The sequence below is a fragment of the Myotis myotis genome, unplaced genomic scaffold (genome assembly GCF_014108235.1).
Source record: "Myotis myotis isolate mMyoMyo1 unplaced genomic scaffold, mMyoMyo1.p scaffold_m19_p_1, whole genome shotgun sequence".
Taxonomy (NCBI): domain Eukaryota; kingdom Metazoa; phylum Chordata; class Mammalia; order Chiroptera; family Vespertilionidae; genus Myotis; species Myotis myotis.
This window is the reverse complement of record NW_023416313.1, coordinates 15,779,791-15,801,150: the sequence shown is the minus strand read 5'-3', so window position 1 is coordinate 15,801,150 and position 21,360 is coordinate 15,779,791. Positions and strand designations below refer to the sequence as shown.

At 42.3% G+C, this 21,360-nt stretch overlaps 1 protein-coding gene across 2 annotated transcripts in view; it reads right to left on the bottom strand.

The window, feature by feature from the left end:
• The window catches only part of TBC1D19 (TBC1 domain family member 19), a 119,095-nt gene that overhangs the window by 22,743 nt on the left and 74,992 nt on the right, over positions 1-21,360 (bottom strand). For both annotated transcript variants that reach the window (XM_036330721.1, XM_036330711.1), the window contains exons 14-15: positions 12,516-12,600; positions 10,268-10,312 (exon numbers count right to left, since the gene is read on the bottom strand). In XM_036330721.1, coding sequence (XP_036186614.1) covers positions 10,268-10,312; positions 12,516-12,600 — 130 coding nt within the window. The remainder of the gene's footprint in view (positions 1-10,267; positions 10,313-12,515; positions 12,601-21,360) is intronic.

Sequence of the window (21,360 nt, the reverse complement as noted above, 5' to 3'; positions counted from 1 at the left end):
TACCTCCAGCCCCGTGCTGGACCCGCCCCTTCAAGGTTTTAAAATCAACACTCCTCCGCAGGTCTCCCTGAGAGTCCCTGCTCCTTACCCCCAGCCAATTCACTAATCATACCCTTGTATCAGCTCACTTGCCCTGGCTGATTGAGGTGTCCCTTCTCCTCTATGCACACAGAAGTCGGCATGATCTTGGCTACCCCACTTTCCACCACGTACGCTTGTACCAGTTCATCAACCTGTTTCCTCCTCGGGTACTACTCAGACCAAGGCAGGAGCAGGGGAGGGGGCATGGAGTAAAGGTGGGCCTGCTCTGGCCCACTTCTAACTGTACCCCTCAGCCAGAGTCCATGTCCCTCCTTTCAGAACACAACCCAGGTGCCCAAGCCTGAAATTCCCAGCCCAAAGGCCCCTGGCCAGCTTCCAGGCTCTGCCTGGCCTCTTCGGTGGAGCTGCCCTCTGGGTGGAGAGGTGGCCAAAGGGGGCTATTTGTGGAAGGTGTGAACAGAGTGTGCACCTGCAGGCTGGGAGGTCCACGTGCACAAGCATGAAGTCTGTCCAGGTGTGGGATGGAGCCATGCCTGGGAAGGGGTGGGGATACCACAGCTAGGGACTGCTGAGGAGCCTGGGAATCTGAATTTGAACCTGATTTCCAAATTGCTATGAAGGAATACAGAGATGGGCAAAGTAGGTTTACAGTTATAATACAAATAAATAATACAATAATTAATAAATAATAATGTAAGAATAAACTCTTTTGTGTACTCACAACTCTACACCTACTTTTGCCCAGCCCTTTATCTGTTAAGACAAGAAAACAGAGTAGACTTTATCAGTTTATTAGTTTGACGTATAATGTTTAAATATCTAGACTTATGGTAGGTGGGCCTCTGTTTGCACTCCTGCCCTGAGCCCTACAAAGGTTAGGAATAGACCCGTCTTCACCTTTAATTCTTCAACCTTATTGGATAATACCAGTGAGGTTGTGAGGATTAAATAAGGTCATGTATGTAATGTGCTCAGCATCACACTTGATGATGCAAAGTCTATACTTAACTGTTTCCTTCTCTTATCATAGTGTACTGTAATCACTTTTTTTTTTGTTTTTCTCTCTCCCAACAGAATAACTCTCAAAGCAGATTGCTATTACTGTATACAAAACTCCTATAATCTTACTGCAAAAATGTTTTCCTTTCACTAAGTTATTGTAGAAACATTTGCAAAAGCAGATCAAGGTAGTCAGAGATGAAGATCTTACTATTATGATTTTCATCTTCTACAAATATTTATTAAGAGTCTGCTAAGTGTAAGAACACCTTAGTCAGGACAAGGCACTTTTAATTAGAAACTTACAGTGAATGAAGTGGTGAACTGCCAAGCAGCAGAAAGGGATGCATGTATTAAGACAACTCGCAGTTAATCACACTTTCATTACATATCCCCCAAGTTCTGAAATCGATAATTGCTCTTTAAGCACATAAGGTATAAGCTATATGAGGCAATGGCCACAATTCACCATGCAACACAGTATCTTCTACGAGTAAGATGCTCAATTTGTGTTGTTAATGATAGAAAACTGAGCAATTATAAATATAATCAAGGCTTATAAATAAAATATTAAAGTATAAGAATAATTTATGAATGAGCAATCACCATATAGAACAGGAAACTCTCAGTAGCTAAGTGTTGCTTCGAAATGGCCAATGAAGTCACATGGAGATGGAATTTGTGACTCTGGGCAAACTACCAACACTCCGCGTCTCCATTTTTATTCCTGAAAATCACTGGCCAATAAGACCAACTTCACTGGGTTGTACTAAACACCAATGAGTTAATATATTTAAAGTACACAAGTATAGTGTTTAATACACAGCAGATGCGTCAATAACTGTAGCTATTTTATGCTCTCAGATTGGAGAGTACCACATTTCAGCATCAGCTTAAATGTAAGAAAATCTTGTTCTGTGTTAGATAAGGATTCGTTTCAGCTTAATCAAGATTAACCAGGGCTTAAGACTCTAAGAAAAGGTACACAGTCCACTCTGTTGAAGAAGGACAAAGTCAAGATTCTGGCAAACAGAAGTAGGAGGCACAAGAAGCACTGAAGAATCCATTAACACTCTAGGGCACATACCACCTAGAACATGTCTTTGATCTTAGAGGCTGTCATGTTCTTGGCCAGTGTTTTAAAATACTTTCCTTTGGCTCTCATTGCTTCAATGTTTCAAGGGTTGAGTTTCACCCACCTGGCCATCGTCCAGGAGTATTACTTCTAGCAGACATTGGGATGTGAGACACCATCTCTTATCTAGCCTAAGAGTCTGCTATGAATGATTATTTTAAGATCCTAGCCTTCCCTTATCAATCTGAAGAAAGTCTTAAATATTAATTGCCTACTCCATTCAATAGGAATAATGTCACAAAGTACAGATTTAATGGGCTTTTGACAAAACTCAGAAAGGTAAACATTGTCAACAAAAATAAATCCTTAACTAGATGAGATATAAATAGTAAATATGACTCAGAGATACCCCAAATATTAACATGCTTTGCACTTTTTAAATATTTTCCCTTCATTTCCTCCCTGTCTCAATACTTAAACATTTATAGTTGTACCATAACTCTCACAGCTGATTCATTTTACCATCACTCCAGTTAAAAGCAAATTTTAACACTCTTTCATTTGGGATTACGTAGTACAGTTTATTTAATTCATTTGTTGAAATAATCATTTCCTCTGTTTATCCTCATTCCACATGAACCTACTGGTCAGGAAGAATAGGGATTAGGACAGTAGATAAATTGTGTTCTAAGTATTTCCATGATCTTCCTGAATTCGAAATTCAGAATATGACTTTGTTACTTTTAGTACTTAAAATTTCCCTAAACATCAGAACATATCTGTATTTAAATATCGATCTAAAAGTCATACTTGATATAACCTTTTAATTAGGTTTACAACTTATGTCTCAAGGTACACATCAAATGAATGTTAGATTATGAGATGTTTTGAATTTATTTAATTAATATAGATGATAAAGTGCATTGCTATTTATCAACTGGACACTTGCAAGCAGATTTAAAATGACCTATTTTCATGATTTCTTCCAAAAACCTTCCCTATTCTTTACTGCAAGGAGCTGTCCTGTGCACTGTAGGACATTTAGCAGCATCATGAGATACGGGTGGTACCTTCTTCCCCCTGGTTGTGATAATGAGAAGCATCTTCAGACATTGCTAAATGTTCTCGGAGGGTTGGAAAGTGGGGTTAGAATTGCCCTTGGTTGAGAACCACTGCTCCAGAGTCTTAAAACTCTTCTACTTGGAGAAAACCAAGACGGCAGCATAGGTAAACACTGGATATTGCTGCCTCCCACAACAACTTCAAAAATACAACTAAAAGACAAAACGGACATCATCCAGAACCACAGGAAGGCTGGCTGAGTGGAAATTCTACAACTAGAAGGAAAGAGAAAAGCACTGAGACTCAGAGGAGATGCGGAAGTAAAGTTCAGAGGTACAGAGGCGCACGGAAAGGGCTGACAATTGAGGACGCGGCTGTCTTTTTGAATTGGGAGGGAGTCTCAAGCCCCCGACTGCTCTGAACTCCAGTTCTGGGAAGTCTCTGGGGACCCAGACTCATACGGGGAGAAACTGGACTGTCTGGCAGCAGTACTGGGACACTGAGACGCTCGTCCCCTTAGGGCAGGGCTGAGGATCAGCCATAGCTGCTTGCTCTGCCCTGTTGATCCCCTGAAACCCCCGCCCCACCCAAGCTGTGGCAGAGGCTTTTGCATATGAATGCCCTGGCCCTTTGCAATCTGAAAATTACCTAATAAACTGCAGCTGGGTCAGACAGACCCAGAACTTCCAAGAGAAGGCCCAAGGCCCCACAGCAGCTTGCATTGCTTCACAGCTTGGCCTCATCTGGGCACCTCCAAACCCCAAACAAGGAAGGGGAATCTGCAGATCTCTTCGTAGCTCCTGCTGGGTAGCCTCAGGCAGAGGCTAAATTAACATCTCCTTAGATCCAAGAGCCAGATTACAACTCCTCAGATCCATAAGGGACACACTCAGGGGGCAGACTCAGTGAGCACCAAAGCCCCACTGAAGCAAGTCTTGCCCCAGAAGGGTGTCTTCAGCACAGAAGTTCTCCCACCGCAGACACAGCTGATTCTCACAGCCAACTGGCCTGGAGGTCAATTCCTTCCAGTGATACCTACAACAATCAAGGCTTAACTACAACAAGACTCTGCACAAAGCCCACAAAGGGGTGCACCAAGAGTGTCCACCTCAGGTAATTGGAGAGGCTGAGTCACTGGGTCCTATAGGACACCTAGCACAGAAAGCCACTCTATCAACACAGGGAGGCATAAAAAAATGCAGAGACAAAGAAACAGGACACAAATGACAGAAATGGAGGAAAGAAAACGACTGGATATAGAGTTCAAAACCACACTTGTAAGGTTTTTCAAGAACTTTCTAGAAACCGCCGATAAATTTAGTAAGACCCTCAAAAAGTCTGGTGAGACCACCAATAAATGTAGTGAGATCCTTAAGAAATCTAGTGAGACACTCGAGGTTATGAAAAAGGACCAACTAGAAATTAAGCATACACTAACTGAAATAAAGGATATTATGCAGAGTTCCAACAGCAGACTAGAGGATCGCAAGAATCAAGTCAAAGATTTGAAATACGAAGAAGCAAAAAAACACCCAACCGGAAAAGCAAAATGAAAAAAGAATCCAAAAATACGAAGATAGTGAAAGGAGCCTCTGGGACAGCTTCAAGCATACCAACATCTGAATTATAAGGGTGCCAGAAGAAGAGAGAGAGCAAGATATCGAAAACCTATTTAAAGAAATAATGACAGAAAACTTCCCCTACCTGGTGAAAGAAATAGACTTACAAGTCCAGGAAGCGCAGAGAACCCCAAACAAAAGGAACCCAAGAGGACCACACCAAGACACATCATAATTAAAATGCCAAGAGCAAAAGACAAAGAGAGAATCTTAAAAGCAGCAAGAGAAAGAAAGTCAGTTACCTATAAGGGAGTACCCATATGACTGTCAGCTGATTTCTCAACAGAAACTTTGCAGGCCTGAAGGGAGTGGCAAGAAATATTCAAAGTGATGAATAGCAAGAACCTACAACCAAGATTACTTTATCCAGCAAAGCTATCATTCAGAATTGAAGGTCAGATAAAGAGCTTCACAGATAAGGAAAAGCTAAAGGAGTTCATCACCACCAAACCAGTATTATATGAAATGCTGAAAGGTATCCTTTAAGAAGAGGAAGAAGAAGAAAAAGGTAAAGATACAAATTATGAACAACAAATACACATCTATCAACAAGTGAATCTAAAAATCAAGTGAATAAATAATCTGATGAACAGAATGAACTGGTGATTATAATAGAATCAGGGGCATAGAAAGGGAGTGGATTGACTATTCTCGGGAGGGAAAGTGGTGTGGGAGATGCGGGAAGAGACTGGACAAAAATCGTGCCCCTATGGATGAGGACAGTGGGGGCGGGTGAGGGCGGAGGGTGGGGTGGGAACAGGGTGGAGGGGAGCTATGGGGAAAAAAAGAGGAACAACTGTAATAATCTGAACAATAAAGATTTAATAAAAAAAAAAAACCAACTCCTCTACTTAATGTCCCCTGGTAATGAATGACCTTCTCTGTCTTATAGGAATCAAATGGTACAGCAGATTGGGAAGTTTGCTTCGGTCTCAGCCAGCACTGTGTGTCAGTGCAACTCTTGCCTTCTTGCTTCTGTTCCTGCTCGTCCATATTCTTCTACCTTCATTCCCTCATTCATGTGTGAATGCTGACTGACCAGGGACCCTCTGCCATGCATGACTCCAGGTGCTGGATACCTGCTGGGCACCAGAACTATTCCGGTCCTTGTCCGCTTGGAGCTTACATTAGAGTGACAGGAGGCTCCTTTCCTGACCATCTTCCCTAAAATACCCATGCCCCCCCACTCCCTACCTATAATCAATTTCTTTGCCCTTTTCTTGCTCACGGCTCCCTGAAATTATTTTCGTGAGCTATTTATTTACATGTTTACTATGTCTTCCTCATTAGAATGTAAGCTCCTTAGCAGCAGGCACTTTTACTGCGGGTCACTCACCTCGAAGAGGGAGCCAGAGCAGTACCTATTTATTAAATGAATAAATACAGACAAGTTATACATGTTGAACAAAGAATAAAAACAAGAAAAGCATATAAAATTCCTGTGCGGAATCTCCCTCAGCTCAAAATGTTGCTCACCAGCTGTTTAATGAACCTGCAGTTCCATGGAAACCTGCACATTGACAAGGCCTCTCATGAAGTAAAGAGGTGACATTTGACACCACGGTGGCCTGTCATGTCCACGTGGGAAAGGGGGTCATGGGTGGGTGGGCAAGTGAGCAAATATCCACCCTCTTTGAGCACCTGCCTGGCCAGGAATGGAGTGTCAGTGAGCTGCAGGCACACCCTCTGTGTGGGCCACTGAGGCCAGGTGAGCAAGGCTGCCGGGGTTCTTGTTCTGGCATTAAGAAGGGTTCAGCAATCTGGAGAAGGGCTGTGTGTAACTTAATAAAGAGTCCAGGGACGAAACATAATTTTGAAAGGCATTTGGGGGTCAGAGGAGCCTAGCTAAAGAAACTAAGATTTCCTTGTCTCAGGACCCCATGTTTTTTATTAACACAAATTGTCCTGAGGGGAGGCAGGACATCAAAGGGTCAGGTTTCATATTACAGAAACATTGTCAGAATTGGGAAAATGCCTACAGCTGTTCAGGTATTTGGCCAGTAGGAGGCAATAATATGTAGATTAAGATGCCCTGAGCTGTCTGGCAGCCAAGCAATCATCCCTTTTCAGGTTTAGGGAAATGCCGTCAGCCATTCCAGATGATTCAGTCCTTGCTGACATGCTGGAATTGGCTTCCGGCACAAGGCCAGTTTTGGAGGTGGTGGTAGGAGAAGTGTCCTTGAGATTTCAAAGTACTCCTGTCTTTGGCAGAGGTTGAGAAATGTTAGATAATATAACAACGTTGCGGATTATCATCTTGAGTAAAAACTAAAGGGATAACAGACCAACTGGTCTTTGCCTCTTCCTCTTCGGCCGCTGTGTACTCACTGCCCAGAGAAGCGTCCTCCCTGAGTCTGGGAAGGTTCTAAAACAACCCAAGAGAAGAAAGATCCTGAAGAACTGGCTTAGGAACAGCTGTGGGGCTACCCCACTGAGCATTAAACTATTTTTATTCTGGATGAAAGTCTTCCTAGAACCTAGTATATACATATTTTACTTTTCAATACGTTAACTGCTTTCTTTTCTTCTAAAAGACGCTGTAACAAACTCAGTAATGCTTTCTGAGGCATTAAGGATGTTGTCAGAGAGCTTGGGTTCAGAGCCTGGCACTACCCCTCACCAGCTGGCGAGTTAACACTCTGTGCCTCGGCTTCTTTATAAATAGGGATAATAGATAATATTAGCACCTGCCTCAGATGGTTCTTGTAAGGATTAAATGAATTAATACATGTAATGGATGCAGCACTCTGCATGGTGCGTAGTATTGCTTGGAAAATGTTAGCTACTGCTGCAACTACTATTACTGCTACTATAGCAATATTTTTTTTCTGGGTACTTTGTGCTCATTATACATGTCTTAACTTACTATAACATGCTCCAACCCAGAGATACCTTTTTAAAGGCACAGTTACTGTCTCTTACATGAAACAGTCCTGGACTGACTCACTGCAATGTTCTAACGTGCTGTTTTATAGTTTCCTATTTTCCTTTGTAAGGTCTCTGATTTTCCACTTCTACTATTGCCAGTCATTTCTTCTATCTCTGTCAGCCTCTTTCCATGCTTCCATTTTTACAAGGGGGCATAAAACCAGTAAACCAGGTTTGTTAGTCCTGTGTGTTAGTAAGAGCTGTATGTTCTAAACTAGGTTGGCAAAGCTCTCCGAGGAACAGAAGTAACCTCACTCCACAGACATCTCTTTTGGCTCTTCAGAGGTGTTTTATCTCCTGATTAGACAAATATAAAAAGTCATATGAAAATTAAGTCTCTGGTGAGACAGATATAACTATGGTTATATAGACATGTTAAAATTAAAAAGCCTCTAATTAGTTCAAATAAATGATCATTAAACTCTTTCTAGAGCTAGATACTGGGGGGAAAAAAAATGAATGATATAGTCCTGAACCCCATGAAATTTGCAATCTAGAGGGGAGATAGAGCATAAACAAACACTGTCAAGCTAATACAGCACAAGACACCCAGGCTTTGTACACTGGGTGCTGTGGGCGCCCAGAGAAGGGCCCTGGGTGATCCTGGGGTGCAGGGCAGCTTCCTGAGGAGGAGGTGCTGAGCTGAGACGTGGCAGCCCAGTGAGCAGAGGCTGAAGGGGCTGTTCCAAGCCTGGGAACTGAGGCGGGAACCAGGTAGGAAGCAGCGTGGTGCTTCTGTGAGAGAAGGTGTGTGTGTGTGTGTGATTAATAGTTTGATATTGATATGATAAGAAAATGCCCTCATGTGCCATGCCAAGAGGCTTGGATATTACTTATGAAGAGATGAGGAGCCATTAAGACACATCTAAGGAAAAAATAGCCATTTTCCTTTCAGATGTGTAAAAGGAGAGCATTGTGAAAGCTAGAGCAAGGCAAGGAAAGACTGGGAGAAGAGAGGCCAATGGGGTGTCTGGAGCAGTTAAGGCCCTGAGGAGGACAAACAGCAGTGTAGTGAGGAAGCGAGGGGTCCTGCATGTATTTTGAAGATAAAAGTGGACGTTTCTGGTGAATTACCAGATGAGGGGTCCAAGACTGAGAGGACGACTGCCGGGCTTTCGGCTTGAATTAGTGGTTGGATGAGAGGACAATTAACTGAGAGAGAAACAGCAGTTCTTTGTTTTGTTTTAAAATTTAATTTTGTTTTTCTCTTTTGAATAGTGGGCATAGGAAGATAAAATAATGAGTTCAGGTTCAGTTTGAGTTAATTATTATAGAGATCAGAACTGAAGATATAAATGTTAGAGTAATTAACAAATAGAGCCAAGAGAGCAGATCAGAAGGCCCTGAAACCGTGTGAAAGGAGGGCAGCAGAACCAGGTAGGGTGGGCCCAGAGGACACCAGTGCTGAAGGGGGAGCAGGACGGTGGCCGTGAGCGGACCGGGGACACACACGGAGAGGTGCAGAGACCAGTGAGTTGTACATGGAGTGGGCAATAAAGAAGCTAAACACACTGGTAACAGCTGCATTTTCTGAGGACTCACTACATATGCATCAGGCACTGTGCTGTGTTATACCTTGTACCATCTATTACACTCTACATGGCGAATCTGAAGTTCAGCGAAGTCATGTCACTTACCCAAGGTCACAGGGGGAGCTGGCAGAATTGGGATCTGAACCCAGGTCAGATGGATTACAAAGCCCATGTTCTTAACTTGGAGCAAAGACCTTCTTCAAGATGCAGCTTAATATTATCATAATGAGGACTGCTGTATATTGCTTTTCGAGAAGCGTAACTTAAAAACTATTTAATCATCTCAAATAAATATTTAATAGGTAATGAGGTCATTATACAGTTGATCATTTTGTATAATGAAAATATATTATTTCAGTGATATATTTCTTCATAATCTTTTTATTTCGTAAACACTATACTTATCAAATTGTGAGGACATGCCCTAACCGGTTTGGCTTGATGGATAGAGTGTTGGCCTGCAGACTGAAGGATCTTGGGTTCAATTCCAGTCAAGGGCATATACCTTGGTTGCGGGCACATCCCCTGTGGGAGGTGTGCAGGAGGCAGCTGATCGACATTTCTCTCTCATCGATGTTTCTAACTCTCTATCCCTCTCCCTTCCTCTCTGTAAAAAATCAATAAAATATATTTTTAAAAAATTGTGAGGACAATAAAGTGCAATACAAGGCAACTTCTCATTAGAGCCCTGCTCCCGTAAAGCAAAGGGGAGCTCCTGGGTGGACTAGTCATGTTCTTCAGAGAAAAACTCAGTGCCCTGGGCTTAGACACCTGTCTGCTGAGTTTCCCCACAAATATTACCTCTGGTCTCAAGGAAGACCAGAAAGGGTATCACAGTGTGCGCAAACCTGCTACAAACATGGAAAAGCTCATTAAAAGCGGTATCCTGCAGAAAGTATGCTTTAGATGATAATTATCTATTTAAAGATAGAGAATAAGAAAGTCATTCCTATTATAAAAGTTGTAATCTTCCTATTTCCCACTAGAGGAAGCAACAGCATTACTCTTACCATTTGGTGGGTAAAAGACAGCATATTCTTCTATTCCTAGTTTTCCTAGAAGAGAAAGCCATAGAGGATTTTAGTCTGATTAAATAAACAAAACAAAAAAATTAACTCACTTTGTGAATGTACTAATAATTAGTGGAATTTTAAAAAACTACAATAGTAACACTGACAATAGGGTGGTGAAGGCCTGGGGTGGGGAGTAGAGGTGGGCTAGAAGGGGTCAATGGGGAAAAAAGAGGGACATATGTAATACTTTCAACTATAAAGATTAAAAAAACAAAACTACAATAGTAAAATCTCATTTCATTTTATGGTATGAAATTAATTTGAAAATATGCCAGTCAACCTGTTGATATTATAAATCCTTTCATCAATTGAAATCAACAGTATAAACTTAAGTAGAAGGCAAGTGATACAAAATAATTAAAAGAACAAATGCTTTCAAGCTTCTTGAGCTTAGAATTGTTTTTGCTAACTAGAAACAGCTCTAATCTATTCATTAAAGCAAGTCTTAAGCTTTGCAACGCCTCATTAGTTTACATTTTTATAGAATGTGTTGAAAAGTTAAAAATTAAATGTCTTTAACTATATGGTGGTAATACTTTCTGAATCCCAAAACAGTTCATATGTTCCAAGGCTAAATATTTGAAATCAAAATTGTCTCAAAATATTAAAGTATATGCATCATATTCAAATGTTTAAAAGAGTCTTTAAAAATAGCTTTTCCTCAAAACTTTTAAGGTTCTGAGTTTTCCCCCACCTTCTGAATATCTTTAGGAAGTTTTTATGTTTATATTGATAGTCTTTCTAACACTTTGAGTCTATGGAAAAGTCACATGCAATCTTGCTCTAAACTTTAAGGTAGTATTTTTAATTAATTCTAAAAAAAATTTTTTATTCTTGTAGGGGGTGGTGGCAAAGAGAAAATGAAGATTAAGAACCATGACTAGTTTAAGTGAAGGTGGAGACAACAGGATGGATCGTGTGTATAAGGAGAGAATGGAATAAGGAAAAATAGATGATTGACAGATAAGAAAGAAAGAAAAGACCACCTGGTGGACGCTCAATACTGGGTTAGATGTCAAGAGGCAAACAAAATAAAAATATAAGGCCAGTCCCTCCATCATGTGGCCTATAATCCAGGCTGGAACATGAAACACTGAGGATATGTTTGCGAAATTTTCTGGCACAGGCTTTAAGTGTTTTAGAGGTTGAGAGGAGAGAGAAATTGATGATGGATTGATGGCTCAGTGGGATACAGGCTAGTTCTTCAAGGACATATGATTTTGGGGGAGGAACAGTGGAAATCCTTCCAAATGAGGGGAGCATCTGGAATATGGGGTAATGTGGGGTAATCAGGAAAGCAAAATTAGCTAGGTTAAGACAGGAGCAACTGATGGACGGCCTTAAAACTTGGCTGAGTTAAGAGGTGATTCCATTAGACAATTAAGTTGTACAATCAGGTTTTTAGCAAATAATGTTAAAGAAACAAGCAAACAAAAGGCTTCTATAAGTTCAAGGTAGGAGCAATGGAACAGAGAGAGCCCCCAACTTGGGTGGGGTAGCCTGATCCCAGCATGTGATGGGGCTTGTCCTAGGGCAGGGGTTGGAGGAATCAGGCAGACACTCAGACTTAGTAGGTACAGGAGAAACTGTTTCTTTATGGGGACAGCAGAGGGGCCACACAATAGCTTTTAAGTGCTGGGTGTTTACCACTTAACAAAAGGAGAAGTTGGGAAAGGGTTCCAGGTGAAATTAGTTCAGTTGTCAGGTGATGCAGGATTTTGAAATAGTGATACTATCTTGTAGGCAGCTAGTGATAAAGAGGAGAAAAAAGCACTAAGAATTACTAGCATACAACTTATACCAAAATTTTAAGTGTTGTAGAACATTTTGAGAGAAGAAATATAGAAAATTAAAAAATTAGAAAAGCAAATTCATGTGGTAAACTTATAAAAGGGAAAATAGAAGTCAACAGGTAAGACAAAAACAGCAATAGAGAGAGCAAATAGTCTTGCTATGATAATGTAAGTGTTAAAAAATATGTCCTTGCCCTGGCCAGTGTGGCTCAGTTGGTTGGAGTGTCATCCCATACACTGAAAGGTGGCAGGTTTGATTCTGGTCAGGGCACATACTCAGGTTGCAGGTTTGATCCCTGGTTGGGGTGTATGTGGGAGGCAACGGATCAATGTCTATCAAAAAATAAAATAAAGCCATTAAAAATACTTCCTTTATGTTACTAAGATTTTACCTCTTATGTATGATCTTGGTGGTGAAGCACTGTTGTATGCAAAGTGACCCAACACAGACGTATCCCGGGAAAAACAAAGTAAAACCTGGGTATAACAATAGATAAAACAAACAATTAAGCACTGTTTAATTTCTTGCTATTTCCTGGTTGGGAGGCACTGAGGTAGAGTCTTTCAAGTTCAGTACCATGCTTAGCAATGGGAGGAGTGCCCTCTATTGGTATATCCACGGTAAGTGCAACCAAAAATGCAAGTTGCTGACTACCAGTTGATTCTTTTATTGTGTTTTGTAGTTGCAAATAGAAAAACATGGGGAAAAATTAACATGAGAAGTGTATGAAGACCTAAGGAACTGCAGTGATATAGAGCAGCTTGGAAAGTGCAGGAAACTAGGATTGCTGGGACGCAGCAGCAGGCGGCTGGGCATGTCAGGGTGGGAGGGAAGGCAACTCAAGATATTTAGAAGGAATGGCAGGTGCAGTGGAACAAGAGGCAGCCCAATGCATGTTAGAAGCTGACCATCCTACCAGTAGGTAGAGGGTGGGAGTACACCTGAATCAAGAATGTCTATTGGGAGGGACCGGGTTGCTGACACCAGCCTGGGATTTTGGGGCAGGGGGCCAATCTTCAGGAAGGCAATTAGTGACAGGAAATCTGGGTCTTCGTATTAGAAGACCTGGGGTTCAAGATGTTACTAAGAAAATAAGTTGAAAATGACTGGAAAAGGCAAGGCCAGTTCACAGAACAGGAACACAGAGTCAGGGCTGGACCAGAGCAGGAGTGAGTAAACAGGGGAACTATGGGTTCAAGATACAAGAAAAGGGTCAGCTTTAGAAAAATGATAAATATGAAGATTGAGCAGCAGTCAGGCCTAAGGGTGAAATGTGTACCAACCATTGCCACTGATTAATTTTATTATATTTTAAAATACTAAGAAATATAGATAATCAAAATAGGAAAAGCACTGATAATCCAAGCATTGTTAATATTTTTATGTATATTCTTTCAGACTCTTTTTATACACACATATAAAATTTTCAAAAATAGGATTATAATACTGTTCTAGAACCTCTTTTCTATCCATCCTATAAAATAAATATTTCCTACCCATATTTTAATGTGTATAATATTCCACTATATGGATCAACAAGCTTACTTAACCTATCTTTTTTATTGATCATTTAATTATCTCCAGTTTCCCCACATTATAAACAATGTCACAGTGAACTTCCTTATATCTAAACTAGAGGCCCGGTGCACAAAAATTTGTGCACTCAGGGCGATCCCTCAGCCCGGCCTCTGCCCTCTCGCAGTCTGGGACCCCTCGGGGGATGTCCACCTGCTGGCTTAAGCCCACTCCCCAGAGGATCAGGCCTAAGCTAGCAGTCAGACATCCCTCTGGCAGCCTGGGAGCCCTTGGGGAATGTCCACTTGCCAGTGGGGAGCAGTCCTAAGCTGCAGTCGGACATCCTTAGCACTGCTGAGGAGGCAGGAGAGGCTCCCACCACCACCGCTGTACCGGCAGCCATCAGCCTGGCTTGTGGCTGAGCAGAGCTCCCCCTGTGGTAGTGCACTGACCACCAGGGGGCAGCTCCTGCATTGAGTGTCTGCCCCCTGGTGGTCAGTGTGTGTCATAGTGACCAGTCATTCCCAGTCGTTCTGCTGTTAGGGTCAATTTGCATATTACCCTTTTATTATATAGGATACTTATGTACACATTAAACTCCTAAACCCAGACTAGATGTCTTGTCAAGTGATGGACATTTTAAATCTAAAGTTTTTGATACACATTGCCATATTGCCCTCCAGAAACCAACAGTAAGATAATACTAATTTTCTTTTATTCTCATCAAAATGGGTTATCATCATCTTATAGGTAAAATATGGCCTCCTGCTTTAATTACACTCTTCCATTTGCATTTCTTTTATTTTACAACTAGAGGCCCGGTGCACAAAATTCATGCGGGGGGGTGGGGTGCGGGTGGCGGGGGGGCATCCCCTCAGCCCAGCCTGCAACCTCTCCAATCCAGGACCCCTCGGGGATGTCTGACTGCTGGTTTAGGTCTGATCCCCGTGTCTGACTGCTGGTTTAGGCCCAATCCCCAGGATCGGGCCTAAACCAGCAGTTGGACATCCCTCTCACAATCCTGGACTACTGGCTCCTAATCGCTCACCTGCCTGCCTGCCTGCCTGGTTGCCCCTAACTGCCACCCCACCCCCCCCAGCCTGATCACTCCTCACTGCCTCTGCATACTGGCCTAGTTGCCCCTAACTGCCCTCGGCTGCTGGCCAGGTCACCCCCAACTGTCCCCTCCCTGCCGGCCTGGTCGCTCTTAACTGCCCCCCCCACTGGCCTGGTCACCCCTCACTGCCCCCCCTGCCAGCCTAATTGCCCAAATTGCCCCCCCTGCTGGCCTGGTCACCCCCAACTGCACCACCCCCACCGACCTGGTTGCCCCTAACTGCCCTCCCCCCCCCCCCACCGGCCTGGTTGCCTCTTACTGCTCACCCTGCCGGCCTGGTCACCCCACACAGCCTGCTGTTCAGTCATTTGGTCATCCCTCACTAACCCCCCCTGCCAGCCTGGTGATAGGCAGCCATTTTGTGAAGGTGTGAGGGTTAATTTGCCTATTACCTCTTTATTATATAGGATTTGTCATCTTAGTCCATTTTAAAATGGATGCTTTTTAAATTATTGATTTGTTTAAATTATTTGTATTTTAATGGTTCTAATATTTCATTTAATTATATATTACAAATGGCTTTGTTCAAATAGTTTATTTTTGACAGAGATATTTTTAATACTTATATGTTCAAGTCCATCAATACTTTTTTTTCACACTTAAAAATTCCTTACCCACATTTATAACACTCTCTACATGTCCACCTAAATTATGAAAGTGGTTGGTGATGTTTATCAAATATTTCAGGTTCTTCCCCTTTGGGAACATATATCAGCTTATCTTTTCTGGCATGCAAATTTCCATCTGAGTCTACTCCCCTGGGAACCCATATTGCAACATAGTAGAACTGGGTGGAAATGGTCAATTCTAAATACAATGTAAAGGCAGGACCAGTAGAATTTACTAACAGATTGGATGGTGTGTGCAAGAGAAAGACAGGAATCAAGGGTGAAGCCATGTAGAAGGATGCTTGATCTGAATAAATGAAAAGATGGAGTGCCCTCAACTGAGACAAGGAATGTTGAGTGGACCAATTTTGGGAGTAAGATCAGAGGTTCAGTTTTCAACATTCTAAGTTTCAGATATTTACAAAATATCTAAATAGAAATGTTGAGTAGGTAATTGGAGATACTAGTCTGAAGTACAAGAGAAAGGTTTGGACTGAAGATGTGAATTTGAGAGTTCTCAACATATAAATAGTAATGAAAGCCACAAGATAGATGAGCTTGGTGAAATCACCAAGTGAGTTTAACTAGAGAAAAGAAGGCTAAGAACTGAGATCTGGACTACTTTACCATTAAGATCTTGGGAAGAAGAGAAGGAACCAGTTTAGGAGACTGAGGAGTAACCAAGAGAGGTGATTGCACCTTATGTGTCCCTGTGAGTGCTGTGAGTTACTGGGAGATGTAGTGTGCTTCTAAGTAAGAAGGGGAAGTCAGGTTGTAATAAAAAGCGTTTCTATGTATGCATTTCTAGTAAACTGCCTGATAAGAGTTAAAAAAAAAAAAAGAACCTGAGAACCTGTATCTCCATGGTTCTAATAAGTTATTATTTTTCCTCTTACTCTAAACAAGTATACATCAGTTCTTTTTTTTTTTTTTTAAAATATATTTTATTGATTTTTTACAGAGAGGAAGGGAGAGAGACAGAGAGTTAGAAACATCGATGAGAGAGAATCATCGATCAGCTGCCTCCTGCACATCTCCCACTGGGGATATGCCCGCAACCCAGGTACATGCCCTCGACCGGAATCGAACCTGGGACCTCTCAGTCCGCAGGCCGACGCTCTATCCACTGAGCCAAACCGGTTTCGGCACATCAGTTCTTAACTGAATTTATATTTGTAACATTATATTCTTTTTCTTAAAGAGAGCCCCCCAAATTGTATAAGCTTTAGGTCCCCAAAATGTTGAATTTTCCTCTGGTGACCAATAAAGTAAGAGAGAAAACAAAGAGTGTGGTGTCTTGAAAGCCAAGTGAAGCAAGGGCACAACTGGATCAAATTCTACTGAGACATTAGTTAAGATGAGGATTGAGCATTGGTCATTAGATAAATGGTAGGACACCATATGCAATGTTCAGTACCTTATTATTTTTTAACAATGTATTTTAGCAATCTTTTAATACCGGTATCTATACCAGTGATGGTGAACCTATGACACGCGTGTCAGAGGTGACACGCGAACTCATTTTTTTGGTTGATTTTTCTTTGTTACATGGCATTTAAATATATAAAATAAATGTCAAAAATATAAATCTTTGTTTTACTATGGTTGCAAATATCAAAAAATTTCTATATGTGACACAGCACCAGAGTTAAGTTAGGGTTTTTCAAAATGCTGGCACGCAAGCTCAAAAGGTTAGCCATCACTGATCTATACTAATAAAAGGGTAATATTCTAATTAGACCAGGTTGACCGGACATCTTCTGGATGGCCGACTTCCTTCCAGACAAAGCCACAGTGGAGGGGGCTGAGGCAGAGGCGGTTAGGGGCGAGATCAGGCCAGCACGGAGGAGCAAGCAGTTAGAGGGCGATCAGGCCGGCAGGGGAGGGCAATTGGGGGAGATGAGGCCGGCAGGGGAGCAGTTAGGCGGTGATCAGGCAGGCAGGCAGAGGCATGATCGGGCCTAAACTGGCAGTAGGACAGCCCCCGAGGGGTCCCAGATTGGAGAGGGCACAGGCCGGGCTGAGGGACATTCCCCCCATGTGTGAATTTCGTGCACCAGGCCTCTAGTCCTATCTAATAAAAGAGAAACATAGTAATTAGCGTACATCCGCTACCCTTCCCATTGGCTAATCAGGGCGATATGCAAATTAACTGCCAGCCAAGATGGCGGCCGGCAGCCAGGCAGCTTGAAGCGAACATGAGGCTTGCTTGCTTCAGTGACGGATGCTTGCAACGTTCTCCACCTGCCGCTGCCGGCCTCTGAGCTTGCAGTTTGAAACATTGTTACAAATATAGAAGCTAAACAAAACCCCAGAAACCTGCTTTCAGCCAGCCAGAATCTCAGAGCTGGAGTTGATACAGTGTTTCGATTATAGAACCCAAACAAACTAGATACCTGCTTCCAGCAGCAAAGGCCTAAGAGCTGGAGCCAGGGCTAAAGCTGGCCCAGAATAAAAAAAAAAGAAAAAAAGGAGCAGTTGGGAGCTTCAGTCACCGCCAGCCTGAAAACAGCCATCAGCCCCTCATCCAAACTGGCCAGGCACCCCAGTGGGGATCCCCACCCTGAAGGGTGTGTGACCAGCTGCAAACAGCCATCATCCCCTCACCCAGGCTGGCCAGGCACTCCAGTGGGGACCCCCACACTGATCCAGGACACCCTTCAGGGCAAACCAGCAAGCCCCCACCCATGCACCAGGCCTCTATCCTATATAGTAAAAGGGTAATATGCCTCCCAGCACTGGGATCAGCGGAGCCGCGAGGCCTCCTGGCACTGGGATCAGCGTGACAGGGGGCAGCGCCCAAACCCCGATTGCCCTGTGGCTCTGTGTGTGACAGGGGGTGGGGCCACAACCTCCCTATCCGCCCTGCTCTGTTCGTGACAGGGGAAGGCGCCCCAACCCCCTGATCGGCCCTGCTCTGTGTGTGACAGGGGGTAGCTCCCCAACCCCCTGATCGGTCCTGCTCTGTGCGTGACAGGGGGCAGCGCCCCAACCCCCTGATTGGCCCTGCCTTGTGTGTGACAGGGGCTGGCACCGCAACCTCCTCATTGACCCTGCCTTGAGTGTGACAGGGAGCGGTGCCCCAACCCCCCAATCGGCCCTACCCTGAGCGTGACTGAGGGTGGCATCGCAACCTCCCGATCTGCCCTGCTCTGTGCATGACAGGGGGCAGTGCCCCAACTCCCCAATCGGCCCTGCTCTGAGCCTAACCAGGGGCTGCACCTAGGGATTGGGCCTACCCTCTTCCACCCGGGAGCAGGCCTAAGCCAGCAGGGCGTTATCTCCCGAGGGGTCCCAGACTGCGAGAGGGCACAGGCCAGGCTGAGGGACCCCTCCTCCCCCCCCGAGTGCACAAATTTTTGTGCACCGGGCCTCTAGTCTATATAATAAAAGCCTAAGTGACTGTTATGGCAGAATAACCAGAATGACCAGTCGCTATGATGCACACTGACCACCAGGCGGCAGACGTTCAATGCAGGAGCTTCCCCCTGGTGGTCAGTGCGCTCCCACAGGGGGAGTGCCTCTCAGCATGAAGCCAGGCTCACAGTTGGTAAGCACAGTGGCAGTGGCAGGAGCCTCTCCCATCTCCACAGCAGCACTAAGAAGCAGTAAGCAGGTAGGCAGTAAGGAGCGAGGGCGTCCCAGACTGCAACAGGGCACAGGCCAGGCTGAGGGACCCCTCCCCCCAGTGTATGAATTTTGTGCACCAGGCCTCTAGTATACTAATATACTACAGCTTCATATAGAGCTGCTTCATTTTAAGGGCTGTATCGTATTTCATAATTTATTTAATAGGTTAGTCCCCTCAAAGTGAACATTTTAATGATTTCAACTTTATGCTATTTCTGACAATGCCAAAAAGTGAGCCTTTTACTGTATCATTTCACACATATATGAATATCTCTGTAGGAAAAATATATAGAAATAGAATAGCCAAGTCAATGGGTATATGCATTGAAAATGTGATGAATATTTGGCTAATCGACTAAATTCTTTGTTATCTTCCCAATATCTACCCAATATTTCTTTATGTTTACAGTGGAAAGGGGGCTATTGAGTGAGCTCAGTCTCTTATGTTTCCTGGCTCTTTATTTTCCATTATATATTCTAAATGATTATTGCTCATATTTAAAACAGTAAGTTATTTTAATATTTTATTTGGTAAACAGGCATTTAACTGAATTATCTATTAGTTCTAATGGTTTTCAGTTAATTTCCTTGAATTTTTATAGATCTATACTTGATAATTTCTGATATCTATAACTCTGATTTATTTTTCTCATCTTATGCATTAGTGAGAAATTAAGAAATGACTCATATTCACATTTTTGTGCTTTAGTGGGAATATCTGTAGTATTCCTATATTTAGTAACATTAAGTTACATTAAGATAGCAAATATTGGTTTTATAGAAATATTATTTATATGTCAAGAAAGTATACTTCCATTCTAGTGTATAGAGTTAGTAAAAAATAGGATGCTAGGTTGCATACAATGTGAATATACTCAGAACAACTAAACTGTACACTTACAAATGGTTAAGATAGTAAACTTCATAGTGTTTTTTACCACAGTTTTAAAAAGTAGATACTATCAAATACAGTCTCAAATATGTTTTGGGCATCTATTGACAATCATATCATTTTAAAACAGATATAATTGACATATAATAGATTAGTTTCAAGTATACAATATAATGATTTGATACTTGAATATATTGTGAGATGATCATATCATTTTTATTTTTAGACCTGTGATGAATATTTGCCAATAATTTAGTAAAATAAAATCATTAGGCTCTAAAATATTCTATATCTATAAAATGTTATCAAGCCAGTAAATAATAATATTCTCTTCTCTTGGGAAACTTCCCTGTATCACCATGGTAGGTAGAATAATGCCCCCCTCTCTCTCCAGCCAAGATATACATCTGAATCCCTAGAACCTGAGGACATTGTACCTTACATGACAAAAGGAGTTTTGCAGAGGTGATTAAATTGAAGTTAGTTAGTTCAGAAGATTATCCTGAATTTCTTGCTAGGCCCAATGTAATAACAAGGGTCCTTATCAATAAAAGAGACAACAGGGCAGAGTCAGGGAGAGATCTGAAGATGCTGCCTGGCACTTCAAAGACGGAGGAAGGGGCTGCGAGCCACGGATGCAGGTAAACTTCAGAAGCTGGAAAGGTAAGAGAAGGAATTCTCCTCCAGAGCCTCTGTAGCAGCGGTTCTCAACCTGTGGGTCGTGACCCCTTTGGGAGTCGAATGACCCTTTTACAGGGGTCGCCTAAGACCATCAGAAAACACATATATAACTACATATTGTTTTTTTGGTTAATCACTATGCTTTAATTATGTTCAATTTGTAACAATGAAATTGGGGGTCACCCACAATATTAAAGGGTCTTATATTATAGGAACTATATTAAAGGGTCGTGGCATTAGGAAGGTTGAGAACCACTGCTCTATAGTAACACAGACCTGGCAACCCCTGGGTTAGCCCAGTGAAACTCAATGCAGACTTCTGACCTTCAGAACTACAAGAGAATATATTTATTTTGTGGTAATTTGTTATAGCAACAATAAGTAACTAATACAATTAATACAACTAATAAAGTAATACAACTAGTACAGTAATAACTAATACAATTCAAGTAAAATAATGCAAAAGGAAAATTTACTTACAAATATCTTTCTACTGTTGCCTAGAGAGAAAACAATTCCTAAAGAAATGTTTGTATTAACTGTCCCTTAGCAGGCTGTTGAGAACACAGTAATGTTAGGAGAAATTCTGTGCTGAAATATATCCCTCTAGACTCCCTGATGCCCTGGAGAAGACTAGATATCTGAGACTGCTCTACAGAGAATACTTGTGCCTGTAAGGTGATAATGCCAGAGGTGATATGTGAGACATTACATATTGAAATGTAAGCAAAGAGCTGCCAACTCTTATTAGGATGACAATTTCAATCAAATGAACTAGAAAATTTAACTTTGA